Source organism: Perca fluviatilis, chromosome 7, assembly GCF_010015445.1.
Source record: "Perca fluviatilis chromosome 7, GENO_Pfluv_1.0, whole genome shotgun sequence".
Taxonomy (NCBI): Eukaryota; Metazoa; Chordata; class Actinopteri; order Perciformes; family Percidae; genus Perca; species Perca fluviatilis.
The window spans coordinates 32,424,881-32,445,886 of record NC_053118.1 but is presented as its reverse complement, the minus strand read 5'-3'; the positions used below and the strand labels follow the sequence as shown (position 1 = coordinate 32,445,886).

The following is a 21,006-nucleotide window of genomic DNA, read 5'->3' as shown; positions in this document are numbered from 1 at the left end:
CACTATTAGGAAAGCTGTTATTTTTAAATCAGGCATTTGTTTGACTGGTGTAAGAGTTAATTTCTTGAAGCCTGACTGAAGCTGGTCTTGAATAATAACAATGGGGGCCATTTAAATGTACAGGGCTTTTTATTGATGGCTTTGTATCGATGACACGGACACATATCAGCAACTTGCACAGAAACACACATAGCTGACATACAGTACAGGACGTATACTGTCGAGTAAGATTCTCAATTGCTGTATTGTTAACTTTTGTACATCTACGACATCTATGAATCTCCACCAGTTACTTCAACTCAACCAGTGGACTTTGCAGTGACATTTCCCCCAGATACTTGGCTCTTTTATTCTTCACATTTCAGGCTTAGTGATGCAGTGGAAAGGCATGAATGTTTTGTTTGAAAAATGTACCAAAGCATTAACTTTTCCTTTGCAGCCTATAGATTTGCAATATTCTGTGTTCTTCAGGGGTTCCAATCAGGTTATTACATAAAAGTAGTTGAACACTTATTGAGTGCAGTGCTGACATACGTATGATTAAGCAAAGCTAATGTAGAGTTAACGGTGGTTCATTCATCCTATTATCAAGTACTAATGTGTGATTGTGAGCATTGTTGTGGCGACTTGGCCTCCCCCCAGCCTTTACTGTGGACTTTGCAGATGCAACTGCAGGGTTTGATTTGGGAAGAAATGTCATGTTAAAATTCTGTCCCTTTTAAATTTTCAAATAACATACTGAGCCGAAAGAATGACTTATGAAAAGGCCATGCTGTCAGTAACACACATACCTCACATACAGTCCATTCAGTCATCTTGGTGTACTGTAAGGCTGTAGCTGGTAATAATTCTAACAGCCCTAAAAAGAAGATTTCCTTCTCAGATAAATGAAATACACAGACAGTAGCCATTAGACCTGCAGGTTCCCACAAATACTTTCTTGAGATGCTCCTTGAGATTATTGAAGGCTCCAAATTGGATTAGCAAAGATGCTTCTGCCAGCAATTAGTCTGAGGGAATAGATGAGTTGAAGGAAGCACAACGCTCTTAATTAAAGCTGAGGGGGGAAGATGTGCCACTGAGTTCATACATTAGTGATGAAGACCAGCCGCTGTGGGCAAAGAGGTGTCAAGCAAAGTAGCCCCTTGAGAGGAGAAGCCTTGAGAGGAGTGAGGAAATCAATAACACCCTGAGCTGTGCTTTTAGTACCCTTGATGGCTGACTTGGATGCTCGCGGGAGATACCGAGGGAACTTTAGCATTGCGAAGAAAGTTTATAAAGTGTGTGATTGACATGTTTTCTCACACTTAGCGGCCTCATTAGAAATTTAATTTCAGAACTATGTTAGCCAAGCAGGCAACATGAAAGGCGTCTGTCGTGGGGATAGGGCAAGACCACAGGCTCCAAGAAATTGTCTCATCAGTCCACAAATTCAAGTCCCCAGAGTCGAGTGCAATCAAGTTGAATGTGAACTGCATGCAAGTGTTGGATATACCTTTTTAAATGCAAATGGTGGGTTACATAAGTTTGTTGCATGAGCCTAAGTGATATGGTCAACTGACTTTTTCTTTCTGGAAATACTTGACATAAAAGCAAGCTTTCAGATGAGAATTATTCAGGCAGAAGCTTGACATCTGCAAATGTCCTCTGCCTTTTAGAAAACTCTTGTCAGCACTTGTGTTTTTCATGATCACCATGTGTTGACTTTATAACACAAAATGATAACTCATTAGTGTGTTCTTTCTTGGGCTTTATGGAAGAAGTCTGTGAGCCAAACGGGCAACATGAAAGGCATCTGTCAGGGGAAAAAACTGAGATTTGGAGAGTAAAGAAATATTTGTGCATTTCCAGCACGTTAAAGCCCAAAACTACAATTGGCATGCATTTAACGTAGCAAAGCAAACAAGACTTCTCTCACTGCAAACTGTACTAACTGGGGATTAAATGTGCCAGTCATATCCTTTTTTGAGCTCAAGTAGGGTAAGCACTGTTAGATCCTATTTCTGACCCTGAAATGCTTCAGTATTATATTCATAAATTGCTGCATTTATAAACATAGTAGCTCAATCAATAAATTAACTTCTTTACTCACTCTCGGGTCTGTGCTACAGGAAGTCAGTTGCTCAGATCAATTGGTAATTTTGACTCAGCTTGACTTTTTCTTGTGAAAATGAAACCTAGAAGACGACAGCAGTTTGATGTTGGCGAGAAGACAAAAGAGGGTGGACTGTTAAAATGTACCTTACCTTTCTTCTCAGTTAGAAAATGAAAATATATCTTAAGAAAAATGTCTTTGAAAATTGTCAAGTACTGAAAGTTGGTGTTGAACGTCTAATTAAATATATCCTGATTTAAATCATGATTTTGTCAACTTTGGGGCAAAGTTTGTGTGCATCTGTTTGTGTTAAAGGTCCCATATTGTAAAAAGTGAGATTTCCATGTCAAGCAGGTCGAGGTGATAAATACATACTGTCAAAGTATCAAAACAATCAATCCACCAAGAAATGCACACAGCCGAGCCATTAGGACTTCCGTACGGTTGTGACGTCACAACTATACAATAGGTAAAAATGGCCGCCACAGTGCTGTTACGGTCATTCCCCGGCTGTAATGATAGTGCACAGACTCCTAGAGCACAGATGCGGAGGACCCAATCAGAGCAGACTGAGCTTTTTTTCGAGAGGGTGGCTTAAAGAGACAGGCGCTAAAACAGAGCATTTCAGACAGAGGGTCAATACAGGTATATCCAGACAGACAGTATGAGAAAAATAATGTTTTTTTAAACATTAAAGCATATAAACATGAACCTGTAAATAAGCATAGTGTGGTACCTTTAAAGAACTTTTATTAACATTTGAAAACTTTGGTTTATTTTGTCAAAAGAAGAAAATGGTTTCTTATAAAACATGCTGTCCTCATAGTAAAGTATCAAAAAGTATGTTGGCTTGGCACTAGCATCAAAACATGTCATGATACACAGCCCTACTGCTGGGTTTAGAGTAATAAATACAACACATTTTGTTATATATATTTGAATCAGTTGGAGATCCATCCTCTGTATCAGCAGGCATCATTCGTGGACTCTGTGCTTGTCATCTTCCAGGGTTCACATCAAATCAGCCTCCCTGGATCCTAGCCTGTTCCCTGTGTTTCCCGGGGCACTTTTTCTGCTGCGTAGCACTTCAGATCCTCTGCTGCCGGCGACCCCCGGAGTTATCCGCTCAGTCAACTCCTCTTCTTCACAGTTGGTTGTTCACCCCACTCCCTCATTAGCCAGTCTTTCTGCTCTGTGGTCAGGAATTCTCTTTTCTGTCTACCAGCTTATTTGTTTCACTGCAGCAATTTCTCTTATGAAATGCTCATCTCCTGCCTTACCACCAGCTAGTCTGCTGTATGCCCCTCAGCATTCTCCTCCAGTCCCCCTAATCTATTTGTTCCCCGGTTTCCCTGTAGTCCAGGTCATTTTCCCCCCAGGAGTCCAGTCCCTGCTGCTACCTTTCTATCTGAGCCCAAACCTGTCTGTATCTGTATGAACATGAATCTATCTTTCTGTTCTAGCATTAGTCTGGACCTGTCTCTCTGTCTGAGCCTGAAATTGTTGTTTTAAACTTTCTGGGTCTCTTTCTGTGAGATGGAGTCCAGACCAGATCCTGTTTCTATTTTTCTTCTAGAGCCTGTGCCTGTTCATCTTTCTTTTCTGAGCCTCAGTGTGTTTCTTCTGTTTTTATATGTTCAGTGTGTGCCTAGTCCATATCAACGACGTTTCATTTCTGGAATTGTTCCGGTGCCACCGTAAATTCCACCGGATGTCCCTCATTTCGGCCAGATGTCCGTTACCTTCTGCTTTCTTTGTGTTGGTATTTAAAACTCCTGTTGATTTCTGAGGACTATGGTTAACTGCTCCTCAGATCTCTGCAGGGTAAATCCAGACAGCTAGCTAGACTATCTGTCCAATCAGAGTTTTCTGTTGCACGACTAAAACAACTTTTGAACGTACACACGTTCCACCAAAACAAGTTCCTTCCCGAGGCTATTTTGCACCGCCCTAGACGATTGTGATTGGTTTAAAGAAATGCCAATAAACCAGAGCACGTTTATCTCCTATCCCGGAATGCTGTGTGCGTTAGCCAGACCCTTCTCCGCAGCGCTGTGGAGGAAGGTCTGGCAGTGCGAGACTAGTGTGTGCCCATTAGTCACCACACCAACCAGACAGTAGGACAGTTGAACAGTTTCCAAGGTGCTGTAGCCCTCCAGTCATTCCTGTCACCTGATCCTGCTTGCCTGTTACCTAGGAACCTATTTCCTCCTTTAAGGGATACTTTGGATAGTTAGTTTGTTATTGTGGGACTTTGGTGAATTCGAACTAATCCTTTGAAACACCAAAGTCACACAATAACACAAAAACTAACCAACTGAGGCAGCGGTAGACCAGCAACTCCTGTGTTCTGCGAGGTAAAATTACTGCTTTTGTCAAAGAGGTCTGGTGGCTTTGAAGAGCATAGATGGATATAACAGCTAGGGTTCCCCGTCAGAAAAGGGCTTTTTGACGGCAAGGTAAAGCGGTGAAAATATTCTAAATATAGCATATACTTAAACTGATAATGTTTTTTTAGGTAGCTAAAATACTTTTAGCTGCTGCCCCCTGTCCACAGCAGTATATTAGATACTGTGTCGGTACTCCTGTCTGCTTCTCCAAACTGGGGGTGTGTCGACAGCCATCTACTGGAGCTAATACACTTGAACTATCCCTTTAACTATTCGTGTCTACTGTATGTGTGTACTATGTTTCTGATTACAGGCCTTCTTGCCTTATCCCCCTTTTGGAATTGTGTGCCTGATTAGACTGCCTGACCATGGGCAACAGTAAGTCTATTTTATTTTTATTTTGAATGAAGTAAGATGCAGAAAAGCATGTCTGCATTTAGGTCCAGTTAACTTTTGCATCGACCAGAACTGTGACAGAATCTGATAGTGGTTTCAGTGTTCATTGGGTTGGGTATGATTACAGCCTCAATATTGTTAACACGACAACCAATTCTATTTTATCTGGATTTAGCTAAAGTAGGGGAGATGATGACCTTTATCATGTTTATTTGTAGAAAAATAAAAGAAAAGAAAAGCGTCCACTTTTGGTGATATTTTTCTCTACAAAATGACAAAAACACCATAAGAAATCGGGCAAAATTGAACAAGGAAAAAGATGCTGAAAGTGAAGCAGCATGGATTTTATTTTGTGCTTGTTCTGAGGCAGTAAGACACATTATTAGGCACCTGTGATTTGGGTCAACATCAGGCATCCCAGCCAGGGTCGATCAGCGCTTGTGTACCTAATGGATTTCTCCTCATCTTGACACAAGCCAGGTAGGATTTACTAAATAAAAGGATAACTGAGCTGTGAGTGCTATCGAGTGCTGATGAGCAGGTTGAAGCCTGCAGCTGCCAAGTCGCTGGCATCCCATCATGCAGCATGTGTTGGCTGCCAGTTTTGGCAATGTGCTCGTTTTTTGTTTCCTCCAAGGCTGCTAAGATGAGTGTGTGTGATGGGTGAACGTATTAGGTTACAGCAATGTTATCATTTGCTGATGCCAGTATTGGCCTTGGAGTTAAACCCAGATGCTACAGATAGTTGTGTCTGCTGCCACCATGAAAGCCTGCAGTGAAACCTGCTTCACGGATCTGCTCACATGGCTGCTAGAGATACACATCCAGGTAAAAATTTAGTTGTATTTTTTTGAAAAGTGAGTTTTTTTAAGACACCTTGCACATTACAATTTCACTGCATTTAGGAAGGAATCATAATAATAATAATTAGAGCTGCAGCTAAATTTTACTATCATTATCGATTAATCTGCTGATACATGATAAATAAATGATAATGATACATAAAAAATGGAGGCATGTGCTTTCTATAATTTCTCAGAGCTCAAGGTGGTGTCTTCAGATGTCTTGTTTGTCTGATCAACTATCCAAAACACAAAAAAAATGTCACTGTAGTATCATGTATGAAAAAGAAAAGCGGCAAATCCTCACATTTGAGAAGCCGGAACCATTTGCTAGTTTTGCGTAAAAAGATATGACTGAAACGTTGAACCGATTATCAAAAAAATGGGCAGTTAATTTCTGTTGATTGTCTAATTGATTGATCTATATTTCTGTCACTATATTTCAATAATCTGGGTTTTAGTGGACAGTTTTAGTGTCACATGATGGTCTTAATTTCAAATTTATTTTCTCCCAAAAGAGCTTAACCATATGTTCAAAGACATATTTATTTATTTATTTATTTATTGCATTAAAATGGTTAGATTTAAATATCTGCATCTGCATACAATATCAGGTAGCAGCTGTTCTAGTTCAAAACTTGTTGGTCCCCTTTTCTGCCTTAAAGCAAAACCAATTGAATATGTATGTGCTGTGATTTGGGAGCTGTCAGCTGAGTCCATATAAAATTAACATTCAATGCTACGTGTAACCGATCATGCACCCCCTGGTGGTTTTGGCAGATGATCAGTATTCGCTTCCTGTCATATACTTCCTCTGGTTTGTCTGTGTAGCTGCATCCAAACACTTAGCAGGCAAACAAAGGGAATTGATTCCTAGTACACGGAGGTATTAGGGCTGACAAGGTCAGGTAAAACTCTGCGATATTTGTTTCTTGTATGGAGAACTGACAGCAGGGAGCAGAGAAGATGTTGCACCCCGGCAGGGGCTGCAAGATGAGCTGGCCCTGCCTGGTTACTCAGTGACTAATATGTGTGAGGAAATATGAAAAAGCTGACTGAATTTGACTCGTCAGAATTATTCAACTGCATGTGAGAATGAGAAGATGAGAAGTTCAGTAGGCTCCGGTTGTGATGATGCAGTGTAGTCAGTTGTGTTAATACTCCCAGTATGTTAATCATTGCACCATAAGTGCCAGTGCAGATTTTCCGAGCCATCATTTGCAATCTAACTGAAGTCTAATGCAGACTGAAAGACTTTTGCCATGATGTGCTTGCCCCAGACACATTTCTTAGATCTAAGAATAAAAAAAAAAAAAAAAACAATCAAGCCGGCACAGGAGCCTTTCTCTGTATTTCAAGCAGTTGTCTTCCCCTCAGCATGAGCTGTCCCAGATGGTTTGCCAGTTTTTAAACATGTTTGATTTTCTCATAGCAAATAACCGGAATACTCTTGTAGTTGAAGTACCGTGGAGATAAGTCTGAGATGGAAGAAAAGCAGTTTCCAATGGAAACACAACAGGGAACCAAAGGCAATCAGGCAGGGTGGCAGCACACACACAAAAAGGAGGCACATGTATAACGCCTGGGACTAGTACAGACAACATTGCAGTTTACTGTTACTTGCATTTTGGAGTAATAAATGGGGAAAAGCTGCTTATTAAATGGGTTTATATGTGATGGGAGAAAATACAAAACAGGAAAATCAGCATCTTGAGACTATTTGACATCTTTGTATATGTCAAGTAAAGGATTGTTCATTCAGAAATGATGTCTGAATATGTAAAACACTATATTACAAGCCGGGTCTCGAGGAGAAAAAGAAGCAATTTAAAACCAGTTAAGTTGTTTGTTGTAAGTGCAGGTAGGTGGGTGTTGACAAATCAAAGACAGAAGTATAGGAAAAAGAGAACTCCTAACTCAGAGCTTTTAAAGAAACTATACTCGCCTATCTGAAATAAAACCCAATCCTACAGACAAGGAAACACACAATGACATTTTGCATACATAGATAAAATATATCCTGCCGAACTACCAACACACACACACACACACACACACACACACATACACACACAGGGCCAAATTAAAACACATCACAGCTACTAATTATATTGTTACTGCAATAGGAGTCATTAAACAAGCTTGATTGTATTTATAATTCCTTCTAAGAATTTTTTTTTTTTTTTTTTTTTTATTAGTTGACTATCAGTTTCTTTTTGTTAACTTGCTTTTTGCACATCAGTGAGATTTCTGTAGTTCGAAGGTTCACTCTTGTTTCTTTTCTCCACCACAGTCTTCCTTGTTGCTTGTGTAAATCCATCTGTGTGCTCTTTAGTTTGATACAAACAGCTGAACGTGTCTGTGCATCAGATCTGCACCTGAAGAACTGACCCAATACAACACTGACTTTTGTTGAATATCGCGATCATATTCTCCAATCAGGAAATGTATCCAAGTGGAATCTTCTTGTAATCAGTACACCTTGTCTGAGATCAGCTTTTTTGTAGTTTGTGCATCTTCTCTTCAACATGACAACAACAATGTTGTGTGGTGTGAGCAGGTGTCAACTTTCTCAGATGTGAAAAGCTGTCTAGTCTGCACACAGAAATAACAATCAAATCAAATGAAATTTCAGATTGTATGTTGTGAAGTGATCAAGGTTCCCTTTTTGATCCCAAAACATTCTGTAGATTTGCAGATATTTCATAGTCCAGTTCAGTATCTTTCACCTAAATGATTAACAGACAATAAAATGATGACTTCTTGTAGTAATAGTAACCTGGTGTGCATGTAGTAGTTTTAAAATGTTCAGAAAGAAACAGGGGGCGATTCTACGATCCGACCTTTAGGGGGGGCTCAGCCCCTAATTAGAATGTGACACGGATACAGTGCCATGCAAAAGTGTTAACCCCCCCCCTGCTAAATCAGTAATTTCATTAGCCGATAATCTCTGAGCTAGCTACTGGAAAACATCAGCTAACAATTTTTGACACGATTAACACTATTATGGAAATAAACCTGGCACTGTATAAGTCACAGTAATAATGACCAGTTTGACACAATGATCTAACATTCAGCAATTTTTTATTAATTCTTTTGGGCATTTTAGGCCTTTATTTCTATAGGACAGCTTAGACATGAAAGGGGAGAGAGAGGGGGAATGACATGCAGCAAAGGGCCGCAGGTCGGAGTGGAACCCCGGCCGCTGCATTGAGGAGTAAACATCTATATATGGGCGCCCACTCTACCAGGTGAGCTAACCAGGCGCCCACATTCAGCAATTTGAGTTGCTTATGTTTTCAATTTTGGTTCTAATCTGCGGCATTAAATGACCAACTTCTTCTCAGTGGACTACCAATGTTAAACTTCACAACCACACTCCTGCTCTCCCTCTGACAGATCAGATAGAGACTCGGCCAAAAGCGGGAGTCTGGCACAACCATCTCCAATTGGCCAAAACTACGTTTCTGTTAACCCTTTCCTGGACTGGGTTACAGGTTCATAGCATTGGCGACAGCGACACAGGATATTAAACCTGTTTCAAGCCCTTTGAACCTGTAATTGTTTGTCTTCTGTCACTGACAGACAAGTTTGCAAACTCTAACTTGAAGCACTAAAATTGATAATAAAAATTAAATAAAATGAAATCACCAATGGAAAGAAATACAGTGCAATCAAACAGTTGTGTTGTTTGTTCATGTGTCAGGCACACAGTGTGTAGTGCAGGAGCAAAACAAATGCATTCATATGCATCACATAGTATAGTTCTTTAATGCAGCTGATGCACAGATCTGCTCCAGCAACCGGATATTAACAGTGAAATTGTGCAAAAGTCTGCTCTTATTTTTCTCTGATCTTTGTCTTCTGAAGCGTGAGCTGAGGGCTGAGAGACTGACACCGCAGCAGCAAGAACCAATCGGCTATACCTCAGCTGTTCTAGCTGTCCAATCGGCAACTCCCCACCCAGGCTTTCATAACCATATTGTGTGTACAGTGTATTATATATGTGTATTTCTTATACTTTCATTGGTAAAATCCCAACTTTATGTTCAGTGAAGTCACTCACAGTTGACCAAATTGCAGCAGTCAATTCTTGAATTATTAGAATGTCATGATAAGGTGACAGTGAATCATATATAAAATCCTCGTCTATAAAGCAAATGATAAACTAAAACAGGGTTTCTTAAACTTTCAACCTCATTTATAGGGTCAGGAATTCTCATTAGCACCTATTAAACAGATGTCAAGTTGTCATGTGGGATGGAGTCGGGTATTATTCAAGTGCATAGGGCATCAAGTTTTGTATTTCACTTTTGCATACAAATGATGCTAGCCAAATAAGAAGATATGAGTAAAAGAAATGACCAATCACCTGCCTGGACTGGATTTAAAGCAGCCCAAAATGGGCTCCAGACCCCAAAACTTAGATAAGCAGCAGCTCTTTTATGTTTTGTGGGAAACTGATGATTGTTTCCACCGTATTATCCACACTCCTCAAGATGAATTAAGATAGATGGAATAAGAGGTAAAACAATATGTATTTAATCCTCAGTGGACTCTGTTCTCATCTTTCATTATTGATTTAACATCTGACTAACTTTAGGGACTTGCGTTAAAGGCCGGCTAGTCTCGCTTTGCCAGACCTAGGGTTATTGTCATTTTTTTAAACCAATCACAATCGTCTTGGGCGGTACTAAGCGCCGGACAGAGCCACCGTGCCGCTGCAAAATAGCCTCGGGAGGGAACTTGTTTTGGTGGAACAGGTGTACGTTCAAAAGTTGTTTTAGTCGCGCGACAGAAAACTCAGATTGGACAGATAGTCTAGCTAGCTGTCTGGATTTACCCTGCAGAGATCTGAGGAGCAGTTAACCATAGTCCTCAGAAATTCACCAGTTTAAAATTCCAACAAAAAGAAAGCGGAAGGTGAAGGACATCTGGCTGAAAAGAGTGAAATCCGGCGGAATTTCCGGCCGGCAACAGAGCGATCCCGGAAGTGGAACGTCGTGGATATAGACTAAAGGCCGGCTAACCTAAGTCCCCTAAATGAATCAGCTGTTAAACCCACAATCAGGATGAGAGCGGAGTTCACCGATGATTTAAATACATATTGTTTTACCCCTTCATATTTCTTACGTACATCACCTTCATCGTCATATAAAATGTTTTCAAAAAGTGTTGAAGTTTAAAATGATGGGATTCAGAATCTGAATCCGAATCAGAAAGCAGTTTATTGCCACAGTAGTGGAACTACTTGGAATTTGCCTTGGTAATTGGGTGCATACATACAAACAAACAAATAAGCGTATTAAACATGAATAACAAACAATAAATACCAAAACAGAGACAAATATTTACAAAATAGTTGTTCCATTCCATTCTGCTCCATCATGGTTGTTGTTTCCAGTCTTTGTGCTAATGTAGCTAACTATGTCTTGGCTAAAGCTTCATATTAACCGTACAGACATGAGAGAGCTATATTAAATTTAGAGCTATAGGGGTGTGCATATATAAAGAAATTATTTATTTTAGCTTTATTTAAGAAAAGATGAACTCCTAAAAACACATCCTCTTTTACTGCAGTTGAGCTTCGGATAATATCCACCATAATGTAACCCTCGGACATATGTAGAAAAGTAGAAAAAAAAATCTCATTACTGGTTAAAATGTGGGTAGTCATTGGATTCACTAATTCTGTCTAAGCACCTGCAGTCCTCGCTGACTTCCACCAGGTGGAAACGCTGCACAGCATTTGGATGCTGACAGTGGACATTACGTAAGCTGAGATTTCCCCCAAAGTGCTCTGCACAGTCACTCTCTGACCTCTTTGTGGACTGTCACGTCCTTCCGGAGCCGCTGAGGCCATTAGCATCTGTCAGGATTAGACAGCAAAGACTCTGAAGCTTGTCACACACACACACACACACAAAAAAAAAACATACAAGGGAGTGTTTTCTGCTTGAGACACCCATCCCACTTTAAACTCAACATTGTGGCTGTCCGCATCCAGCCTGAGCAACTCATTCAATTCAATTCAATTTTATTTATAGTGTGAAATCATAACTGGAGTTATCCCAGGACACTTTACAGATAGAGTATGTCTACATCACACTATAATTTGCAAAGACCAAACCCCCCCACCCACACACACACACACACACACACACACACACCCCCAATCCACCCACTCACCCCAAGAGCAAGCATTTGTCCACGCAGCAACGTCTGTGTTAATGTCTTTTCCTGGATACTGTTTATTGTAAAGCCTATTGTTTTGCAGAATATGCTACCAATTTAGCATCATAACAGTGTGTTTTATATTAAGATAATAAAATATCATAAAGATCACTGTAAACTCATCGTTGACCTCCACTGATGTCTTTCTGAGAATGCTCCTTTTTTTCATTGTTATAGCCTATTTGTGATTATGAATCAATGTACTGACATAATCTATGAGGGCCACACCTTTCTCCTCATCCGCTTGGCACATTTTAGCCTATACCTGGAGGATTGCTATGGCAACAGGTTGCCAGTAGCGACTACATCCCTGCCTGTGTGTCTGCGGGGATGAGCGGCGCGTCAGGACGAGAAGAAAACAACAAGCGGAGCAGCAGAGGGTTTGGTCTGCGCGGGCTCAGTCAGCAAAAAAAAAACAGAAAAATAACCACTGTCAGGCTTTTTTTTCTGTCATAAAGTGAGGAGCCCCGCGGCCAGCAAGGACGGTCGTTGTTGTTGCTTCGAGTCTGGAAACAGAAAGGTCGGATGTGCCAGGATGGAGAGCCACCGCTGACGGAGATTCCCGAGCTCCACTGATAACAACAGGTTAGTGTTTACAGACTCGGGGACTTCCACCTGCAGCCGATGCTCTCACGACCAGGTCCCCCTTCACCTGGAAGCCTTTCCCCCCCTTAAATATGTGCTTTTTATGACTTGATTTAGCGCTGTGAAGGTGTGAAAGGTGTGTTCAGACGCACCGGAGAGGAACACGATAGTCTTTGGATGCGTTTTGATGCATCCACGTGTGCAGCGGGGAGTCCGACTGCCTGTGTGCGTGTGGCTCATCATGCAGCCTGCCGGCTAATTACAATGTAATGCTGACAACGTGCAGCTGGTTTGGGGCCAGTTTTTGACAGAAAATATGCAGGTTGTATTAGCCTACGTTCATTTAAATGGCGGCTCTTCATTTTTGCATTGTATTGTTCTTGAGCTTGAAGCCGCGCGGATATGTCTACCTTTAATCACAACTGGATAAGATGCTTTTGGATGGATCAGGCAAAAGAAAATAGCCCAAATTATTCATATTCTTATCAGCACTCTTTTTGCATTTATTTATCACATGCATATTTATGCAGGCTTACTTATGGCGTCATATGTATACCTCTTAAGTAATTTTGTAATGTTTAACCCCTTTTCCTCCTTTGCTTGCATTTCTTTACATACAAATGTATCTCCTAATAGAAAATGATAAAAAAGTGGATTTATCGCTTACTTTAATTAGGCTATAAGATAAATAGCCTATAATATGTTTAATGATTATTTAGACATTTTCATTAAAATTTGCAAATGTTTGCTGTTTCACTGGGTTTGTCACTGCATGTGTTGGTTTATTTGTCATATACACAGACAGCATGTGTAGTGAAATACAATGTGGCATTCTCTAAAGACTCTAAAAGATGTGTAGAAAAAAAACCTAACAAATCAAGATTAAAAACAAATATACTATATCTTCAAATGTTGGCTACATCTCTATATTATGTATATTGTAGGCTACATTGTAATATAGTATATATTGTATTATTTTTTGTAGTTAAGGGTTGTATTTTATGTATTTGTACATTGCACAACTCATAGTTGCCATTCAACGGTTGCCTGCAGTCCTTTATTAACACAGGACATTTTATATTGTGAAATGATTGAAAACATGCTGGAAAATAAAGTCCGATAATTCACCGAAACCACTTCATTTCACCTCCTCTAAAGCATTTTGAATTCTCCATTAGTCATAGTCACCTCTGACACACAAACACACACACACACACACACACACACACACACACACACACACACACAGCTGGCCTGCAGGTTAGATCAATTTTTCAACAAAATATGCTTCATTTCTAAATTTAGCTCGATGTCACACTCACTTCCTTGTCAATTTCACTCTCTGTTTCTGGCATTGTTTCATCTCCTCATCACAGCAACCGTCACTGATGCTCTACAGTTTGATTAAAATAACCCGTGCACTTATATAATGCTGGTCACTTTCTAAAATCAGACATCTGTATTTCTGTCATCTGGAGGCTTTTTCTGGGCTTCAGAAGTAATTATTTTTTCTTGAAATGCAGCTGCTGGTGATCAAAGTACGCAGATGGACGGATAATACGACATTCAAACAGCGGAGATCTCATTCTAAATTTGGGAATGTCTCTTTCCAAACTTGTCAAATGTTCAGCGTATCTCTCTGTAAGACTGTTAAGAAAAGCTCTGAACTCTGAGTACTTAGTCATAGAGCTTCTGATCATGTAACTGTTGGGAGTCTTTGATGTGCATTACATAACCTGCTAACCAATAGCAGAGGGGTTTCTGGCCCAAAAGTGCTAATACTAGTAACCTCACAGTGTCTTTGGAGGAAAGAAGACGAGATTATGATTTGACAGTAAACACTAATGGAAAAGCAGAGGAAAAAGATAAACGGCCCATTTCCTATCATTTCTCACGGCGATGGTAATGAATCACTGCTGTGAAACATCATATTTGAGTTTTAAGTGTAATGGATTACAGGCTGCTCAGCGAGGCAGGGTTGACGGCTGCTGCTTTTTTTCTGTCTCTCTCCTGGGAGATGCCTACAGAGATTTTTATTTTTTGTATTTTCTTTAGACAGAGAGAGACCGCTCTCTTGGCTGTCTTGTCACTTCAAGCAGCATCATAACATCCACCACCCCTCCCAAGTGATTGTCAGTCTCTCTGACGGCTCTTCACGCTTACTGGAGCGTGACCGAAGCACACAACCCGAAAAAGATTAGAGTTAAGGTTATGCAGAGGCAATTAATAATCTGGTGAGGATTTAATTGATCTTAACATGATTGGTGGAGCCAATTTAGCAAAGTCATTCAATTTTTCAATTCAATTTTATTTATAGTATCAAATCATAACAAGAGTTATCTCGAGACACTTTACAGATAAAGTAGGTCTAGACCACACTCTGTAATTTACAAAGACCCAACAATTCCAGTAATTCCGACAAGAGCAAGCATTTAGTGCGACAGTGGCGAGGAAAAACTCCCATTAAGGCAAAAACCTTGAGTGGTGAGGAAAACTTCCTTTTAGGGAGAAACCTTGGACAGACCCAGGCTCTTGGTAGGCGGTTGTCTGCCGGTGCCGGTTGTGGGTGTGATGAACAGTGGCAATAATAACACAATAAAGATAATGGAACTATGACTAGAAATTGTTGTTGTAGTAGTTACTGGCGTAGCAGGGCACTGCAGGGTGTAGCAGGGTGAAGCAGGGCATAGCATGATATAGCAAGGCGTAGCAGGGCGCCTAGCAGGACCATGGCGACAGCTACAACAAAATTCAGAGCACGAGTAAAGCCAGGGCCACACAACACAACACACTGGGTCTTTTTTTCCATCTTAATTTTGGTTGTATTTAGTTTTTGGTTATTTTACTTGACAACAAAACTCCTAAGATCTGGGGATGCAGCTCAGGGCTACAATGGAGTTTATGAGGACAAGCAACACAAGAAATCAGCCAATCAGAGTTTGGAGGGAAAAACAATGGTGAATAGTTACATTTCCTTAATTGTTCCTCTGTTGTAATGTGCACTCAGTTTACAGAGCTACTTTCTGCTTCAGCTTCAACTTAATGTACTTACTGCAGTTATGTGCACGCACATTTTGTCAATACAATGGACAATTGTAAAGGGCATTTGGGTATGTTTACTTGAACTTCATATCCAGATAGTTTGGTTGAGGTAAGTGTTTCCCCGACAGCCACAAAATCTGAGCAATCATGAGAAGATGAACAGGATAAGGAAAGCAGAAAAAAAGCTGTTTCTGCAACCTCATATTGTGTAAATTATTCAGATGTTCCTCTCGTCTTTTGCTTTTTTTTCTTGTTAATTTAATAATTCAAATGAAACAAGAAAAAGAAAAACTACTTTAGTTGAACTGGCCACTTTTAGTCGATATGCAACCATAGATGTTCATTTTAAGAGACCACAGGCCAAAACATTTGGGAAACTTTGGTTCATATAATTGCATCTGACTGCTCATGTTGCTTGCCCTGATAGAATTGTTGTGATGTAACGATGCCCTCAGAACTCGGCAATTAAGTTGGCGAACAAATAGGATTTATGTCCTGAGCTACAGAAATAACAAGCAAAAAACAACAACCCTTTAAGCAGGAAAAGCAACCTTAGAGCAGTCCACCTAAGGTTTAAATTAAACAGTGTTGCTCCTGCACTGTAGGATAAAAGAAAGACAAATTGTAAAACTGGTTTGCGGCAATCACTCTGAGAGTTTGCTCAGCAGGAGAAAAGACATAACGATGAACAGCGCTGGTGGCTCTTTTTGGATTAATGAATTTACCTCCAACTCTCTTTATAGAACAGACAAGCCAACGGTCTTCTCCAAATTGAATGTATTGGGCATCTTTTTGCCAGAACAAAGGATCCACACAGAAAGCTGCAAGCTGTTCTTCCTGTTCAAAGTCTTTCATGAGAAAATGGTGTCGGAAAAATGCTATGGGAGCAATTACTGTCACTCCTCAATCTCTGTTGTGCTGAGCCTCAACTAACTAAATGTAGTTTAACATATTATAAATCTGCATTGTATGAGCTGAGAATTGAACTCAAGTTGGTGGGTTTAAAAGTAATTTATTTCTTCCTTTTGCCCATTATGAGAAGCAAACTCATACTAGCACATTGCTATTTCAGGCCTGCGTAACCTGCTGGGGGCCCCAAGGGAAAATGAGATGCTGGGCCCCTGTTAAACCCCCATTTCCCCGACTCTTTGGGCATTGTGTAAGACTTAAATTATTGTATATTTTTCTTATTGTCAACAAATCCCATTGAAAAACTAAAAGCAATATTAGTCCATCTCTCAAAACTTTCCGAATTCCTAACCCTGTCTGTGGCAAACAAACAGGAATGAATAGTCCATTTGTTTGGGACTATTTTCAGCAGTGGATTAATTTGGTGCGCTAGGTAATATTTACGGCAGGCAGGGCTGTGTGTGTGTGTGGGATTGACTGAAGGAACTTGTCGCAACAGTGTGGCTCCCTGATGCGTTTTTAATAGTTTTTGGACAACAATGGAGCTCTGTGGCGCAGAGGGAGAAGATATATCAGGCTTTGATACACACACAACACTGGGAAGAAGAGAAATTCATTTGCTTGTGGTATTTTAATGGGATTGGTTGACAATAAGACAAATACAGAATATTACAAGCTTTATCCTTTGAACACACATTGATTTAGTAATACATGAATCTGCACCATTCAAGCACAAACTGTGTTTACGGTGCTCCACTACAAGACAGAACCTCAAGATTATAGGTAAAAAAGCAGGATCCACGTTAAGGCACACACATTAGTTCATACTGAACTATATTGATGTGTATTTCTAAACAAATGTTCAGTTTTATTAGCACAAACCATTTGACACAGCTTCTCTGGGGTCCTGGAACAGTTGCTACTCCAGACTTCATTGAGACTCATCAATCAATCAGACTTTATTTGTATAGCACTTTTTCTACATATAAAATGTAGCACAAAGTACTTCACAGAATCCAAACAAAGCAATAAGTGACTTTGTAAATAATAAAACACTCAATAATAACAGCATTCACTAAAAATAAAAACAGCAGCAGAGGAACTACTATCATAAATCTCATCAGTTTACGGTAAGGAAACACCATGAGTAAGGATTAGAAATAGATACAAACTCCAACTTGGTATATACCACCACACAAAAAAGTGAAACAGGCTAAAATGCATAGATAAATAGAACAGATACCCAAATGCCTCATTCAATGTTCAAAACTAAATAGTGACACTGAATATTAATTGCTGATGCGGACTGGTTGAATAGTAATATAGTAAATTTGAATTTAATTAAAATTGTTGATTAACAATAAATGTTGTATAACTAAAACTCCAAAGTGCCAATTCACACCCGATGATCTGCAGAAATTTAAGGCCAAAGGAGTCCCCTAAGCCATCTTTACTCACAGGGCGGGCTTTTTGCCTGATATTCCAAAAATAAACTCTGAGGGCCACTTTGTTCTGAAGTCACGTTTTGTTTAATTCCTCATTTCTCTTTAAAGTCTTTAGATTTGAGACTTTGTTTCTGTTTCTACAATTACATTAAAGAGACATTTTGCTGACTTAAATCCTGCTCTTTGTCATGGCAGTGTGGGCAGTGTGTGCAGATGAACAGTGTGTGTGGCTTCTCTCCGTGATCGCTGCGCATGGAGCTCCCAGGAGCAGAGCAGAGGAGGTCTGTTTAGACCCGTAGGATGACACAAAAACACGTCATGGAGGTCCTCTGAGATCCGCTAGAGGATGTGAAACATTTCGGCAGACCTCGGCTTCTCCAAGCTCTGTGCACTGGTGTCAACACACTGCCCACATAAAGTTGGCACAGAGGTGGATTGAAATCGGCAAAGCATCGCTTTAAATTGATATATTTGTTTGCGGTTTTATCTGTCATACCACAGAGGACACAATCTCCTGTGTAATCCATCTGTTTGGATTCTCTTACAGGTCTTATCCACTGAGCCCATCTTCCCCTCCCAAATCTTTAAGCAACCGACAAAGAGCTGGAGCCGAGACGGTCAAGCATGGATGTGCCCAGGATGGCTGAAGGCCTCTTCAGCAGCACGCTGTCCTCGTCAGGCGGCGGCCACCATGTGTCTTCCTACCTGACGCTGGAGCAAAAGGCCGCCTTCGTCTTTGTGCTGCTGCTCTTCATCTTCCTGGCCCTGCTCATCGTGCGCTGCTTCCGCATCCTGCTGGACCCGTACCGCAGCATGCCCTCGTCCAACTGGACGGACCACACCGAGAAGGACACGTTCGATTACCGCATCGTCTGAGGAGCCCTGAGCATGCATTACATTTACACAAATTAGAAGAAAAAAAAAGACTAATTTGATGTTTAAAGAGCACTTTGGCCCGAAGAACAGATGACTGCCGATTCACCAGGAAAACAACAGCTTTTAGAGAAATCTTCTGAAAGCTTGACAGAAAAGAATTTCGATGGCAGATTGTCGTCGAAATGAGCGCTAACCAGAGTTCAACTTCAGCTTCTCCCTGCCAAATCTGAAAATTCTGAACTGTCACAAGAAAACCAGAACTATGCTATGAAGATTAGCGATCAAACCCTCAGTCCAAGCGATGCACCAAAACCAGTTAGGGTTACCCATAACTTTCATTCCCTTCCATCAGTTCCCTTGTGGACTACCTCGTTCCTCCTCCTCCATCTCGTGTGTGGAAGACTTAGTGTTTTCTCACATGTCACACAGGGTCGAATATCTTATGAGGTCCAAGCAGTTTGATGATAACAGTGTTTACATCTAGTCATGTTTACGTCCTTAGATTTTTATTGATAATGTAGACAATCAGTGTTTAAAATAGTTGGTGAAAAAACGAGTTACTAGTTGAGGTTGTTGAGATCTTTCGTTTTTAGCGTATTTTGTCTTAATTTGTGGACAGACACGAGAGGTCCAAAAGACTGCTATGATTCAGGCGAAGAGGAATTTAATGCCTTATGTCTTTGTCAGATATATGGATGGTTGTTACCTTCTAGACAGTTGGGTAAAACTGGTATCAAGGTCCTAAAGCAGGTTAAATAATCACAAAGAAGGAAACTGTCGTGGAAAAAGTTCTCCCTTTAATGTTTTGGAAAGGTTTGGACCGATAGGTGCGAGCTGCCAGTATCTACAAGTGTTCTGTGTGTATGTGATACAAATCAATTTGTCCTTTAAGTCCTGGAGGGCCCTTCCGGTGTCCACGTCTTTTATAGCGTCGACAGCCAAAAGAGGTAGTGAAGAAAACAACGTTTACTGTGCTGTACCGTGTGCCTAATTTGAAAAAAAGTTGATGTTTTAGGAAAAAGAAAGAATGTGGGTTCAAATGTCTGTCTTTAAATGTAGTTTTTTTTTTTGTGTAGTGCCCGTTTAAAAAAAAACTGAAACAGCATTTTACTGCCTGCGGTTGGTATATTGACAGTTGGTGTGCCAGATCTGCAGAGTGTTGATGATGAAGATGACGAGGCATTTTCACATCAAACCCTTTACAAACTGATGTGGCTCTTTTGTCGGGCAATTTTTCAACTGTGCGCCTTATAGTGTAGACTGTTTACAGCATCGTAGGTAGCGGAGACGCTGGAAATCAGCCAACACTGATGCGACTGTGTCTTTGCACTTCACGGAGATGTCATACACCCTGCTAAAAAAATAAGAAGAAGGAAAAAAACATTCCCTGTTCTTGTTCCTGCCGGGACAGGAAGCGAACTCTGACCCTTTCGGCGACGTGTGATGTGCTTGTGATCTGCTGTGGCCTTTTCCTACCTATCGCAGATGTTGCGGTGTTGTGCTGAGGTGATGTGTCCCCCCCCCCTTCTCCCCCCGCGCATGTAGTATTCTCTCCGTGCATGATAAATGGTGAAGCGCTTTGATCCTGATGTTGTAGCTGTGGGTCAGTTGCTCAAACACCTATTTCCTTTCTGTACTGGGGCCTTTTGTTTCAATCAGTTTTTCGCCTGGAGCCACTGTTCTTTTTCTAATAAAAATGTTCAGAGTGCACAACTGCTTTTTGAAAGTGTTTTTTTTTTTTATTTCATTAGGTTCATTCACCAGGCGGTAAAAGTGGCAGGTGTTGAAGACAAACAAAGAATGGATGAGAAACACATTCTTCCAAGGCGCCTTGCCCTTTTCAAGGCGGCCCATATGTGCTGGAGGCCCAATACATTCTTTTCCCATTTTATCAGCAACTGGCAGTGGTAGCCGGCAGGTGTCTCGATTGGTTTTCTGTGGAGCCAGACACTTTGTCTGGCTACACACACACACACACACACACACACACACACACACACACACACACACACACACACACACACACACACACACACACAGCTCCAGGCCCAGTTTGCTCTTTGAGTTGAGACCCTCCGGAACGCCATGCAGAATAACAATCTTCTCTCTGACACCGACGCTGAATATGTCTATATGCAATCATCGGCTGCACGCCTCCCAGAAAAACCTGCATCATTTCTCACATTGAAGCA

General features: G+C 40.7%; 1 protein-coding gene across 1 annotated transcript; it reads left to right on the top strand.

The window, feature by feature from the left end:
- The first annotated feature begins 11,019 nt into the window (after positions 1 to 11,019).
- On the top strand, positions 11,020 to 20,522 carry LOC120561540 (cortexin-3). The gene is made up of 2 exons (XM_039804666.1): positions 11,020 to 12,542; positions 18,486 to 20,522. The coding sequence occupies exon 2, from the start codon at positions 18,563 to 18,565 to the stop codon at positions 18,812 to 18,814; it is 252 nt and encodes an 83-aa protein (XP_039660600.1). The 5' UTR covers positions 11,020 to 12,542; positions 18,486 to 18,562; the 3' UTR covers positions 18,815 to 20,522.
- Positions 20,523 to 21,006: the final 484 nt, after the last annotated feature.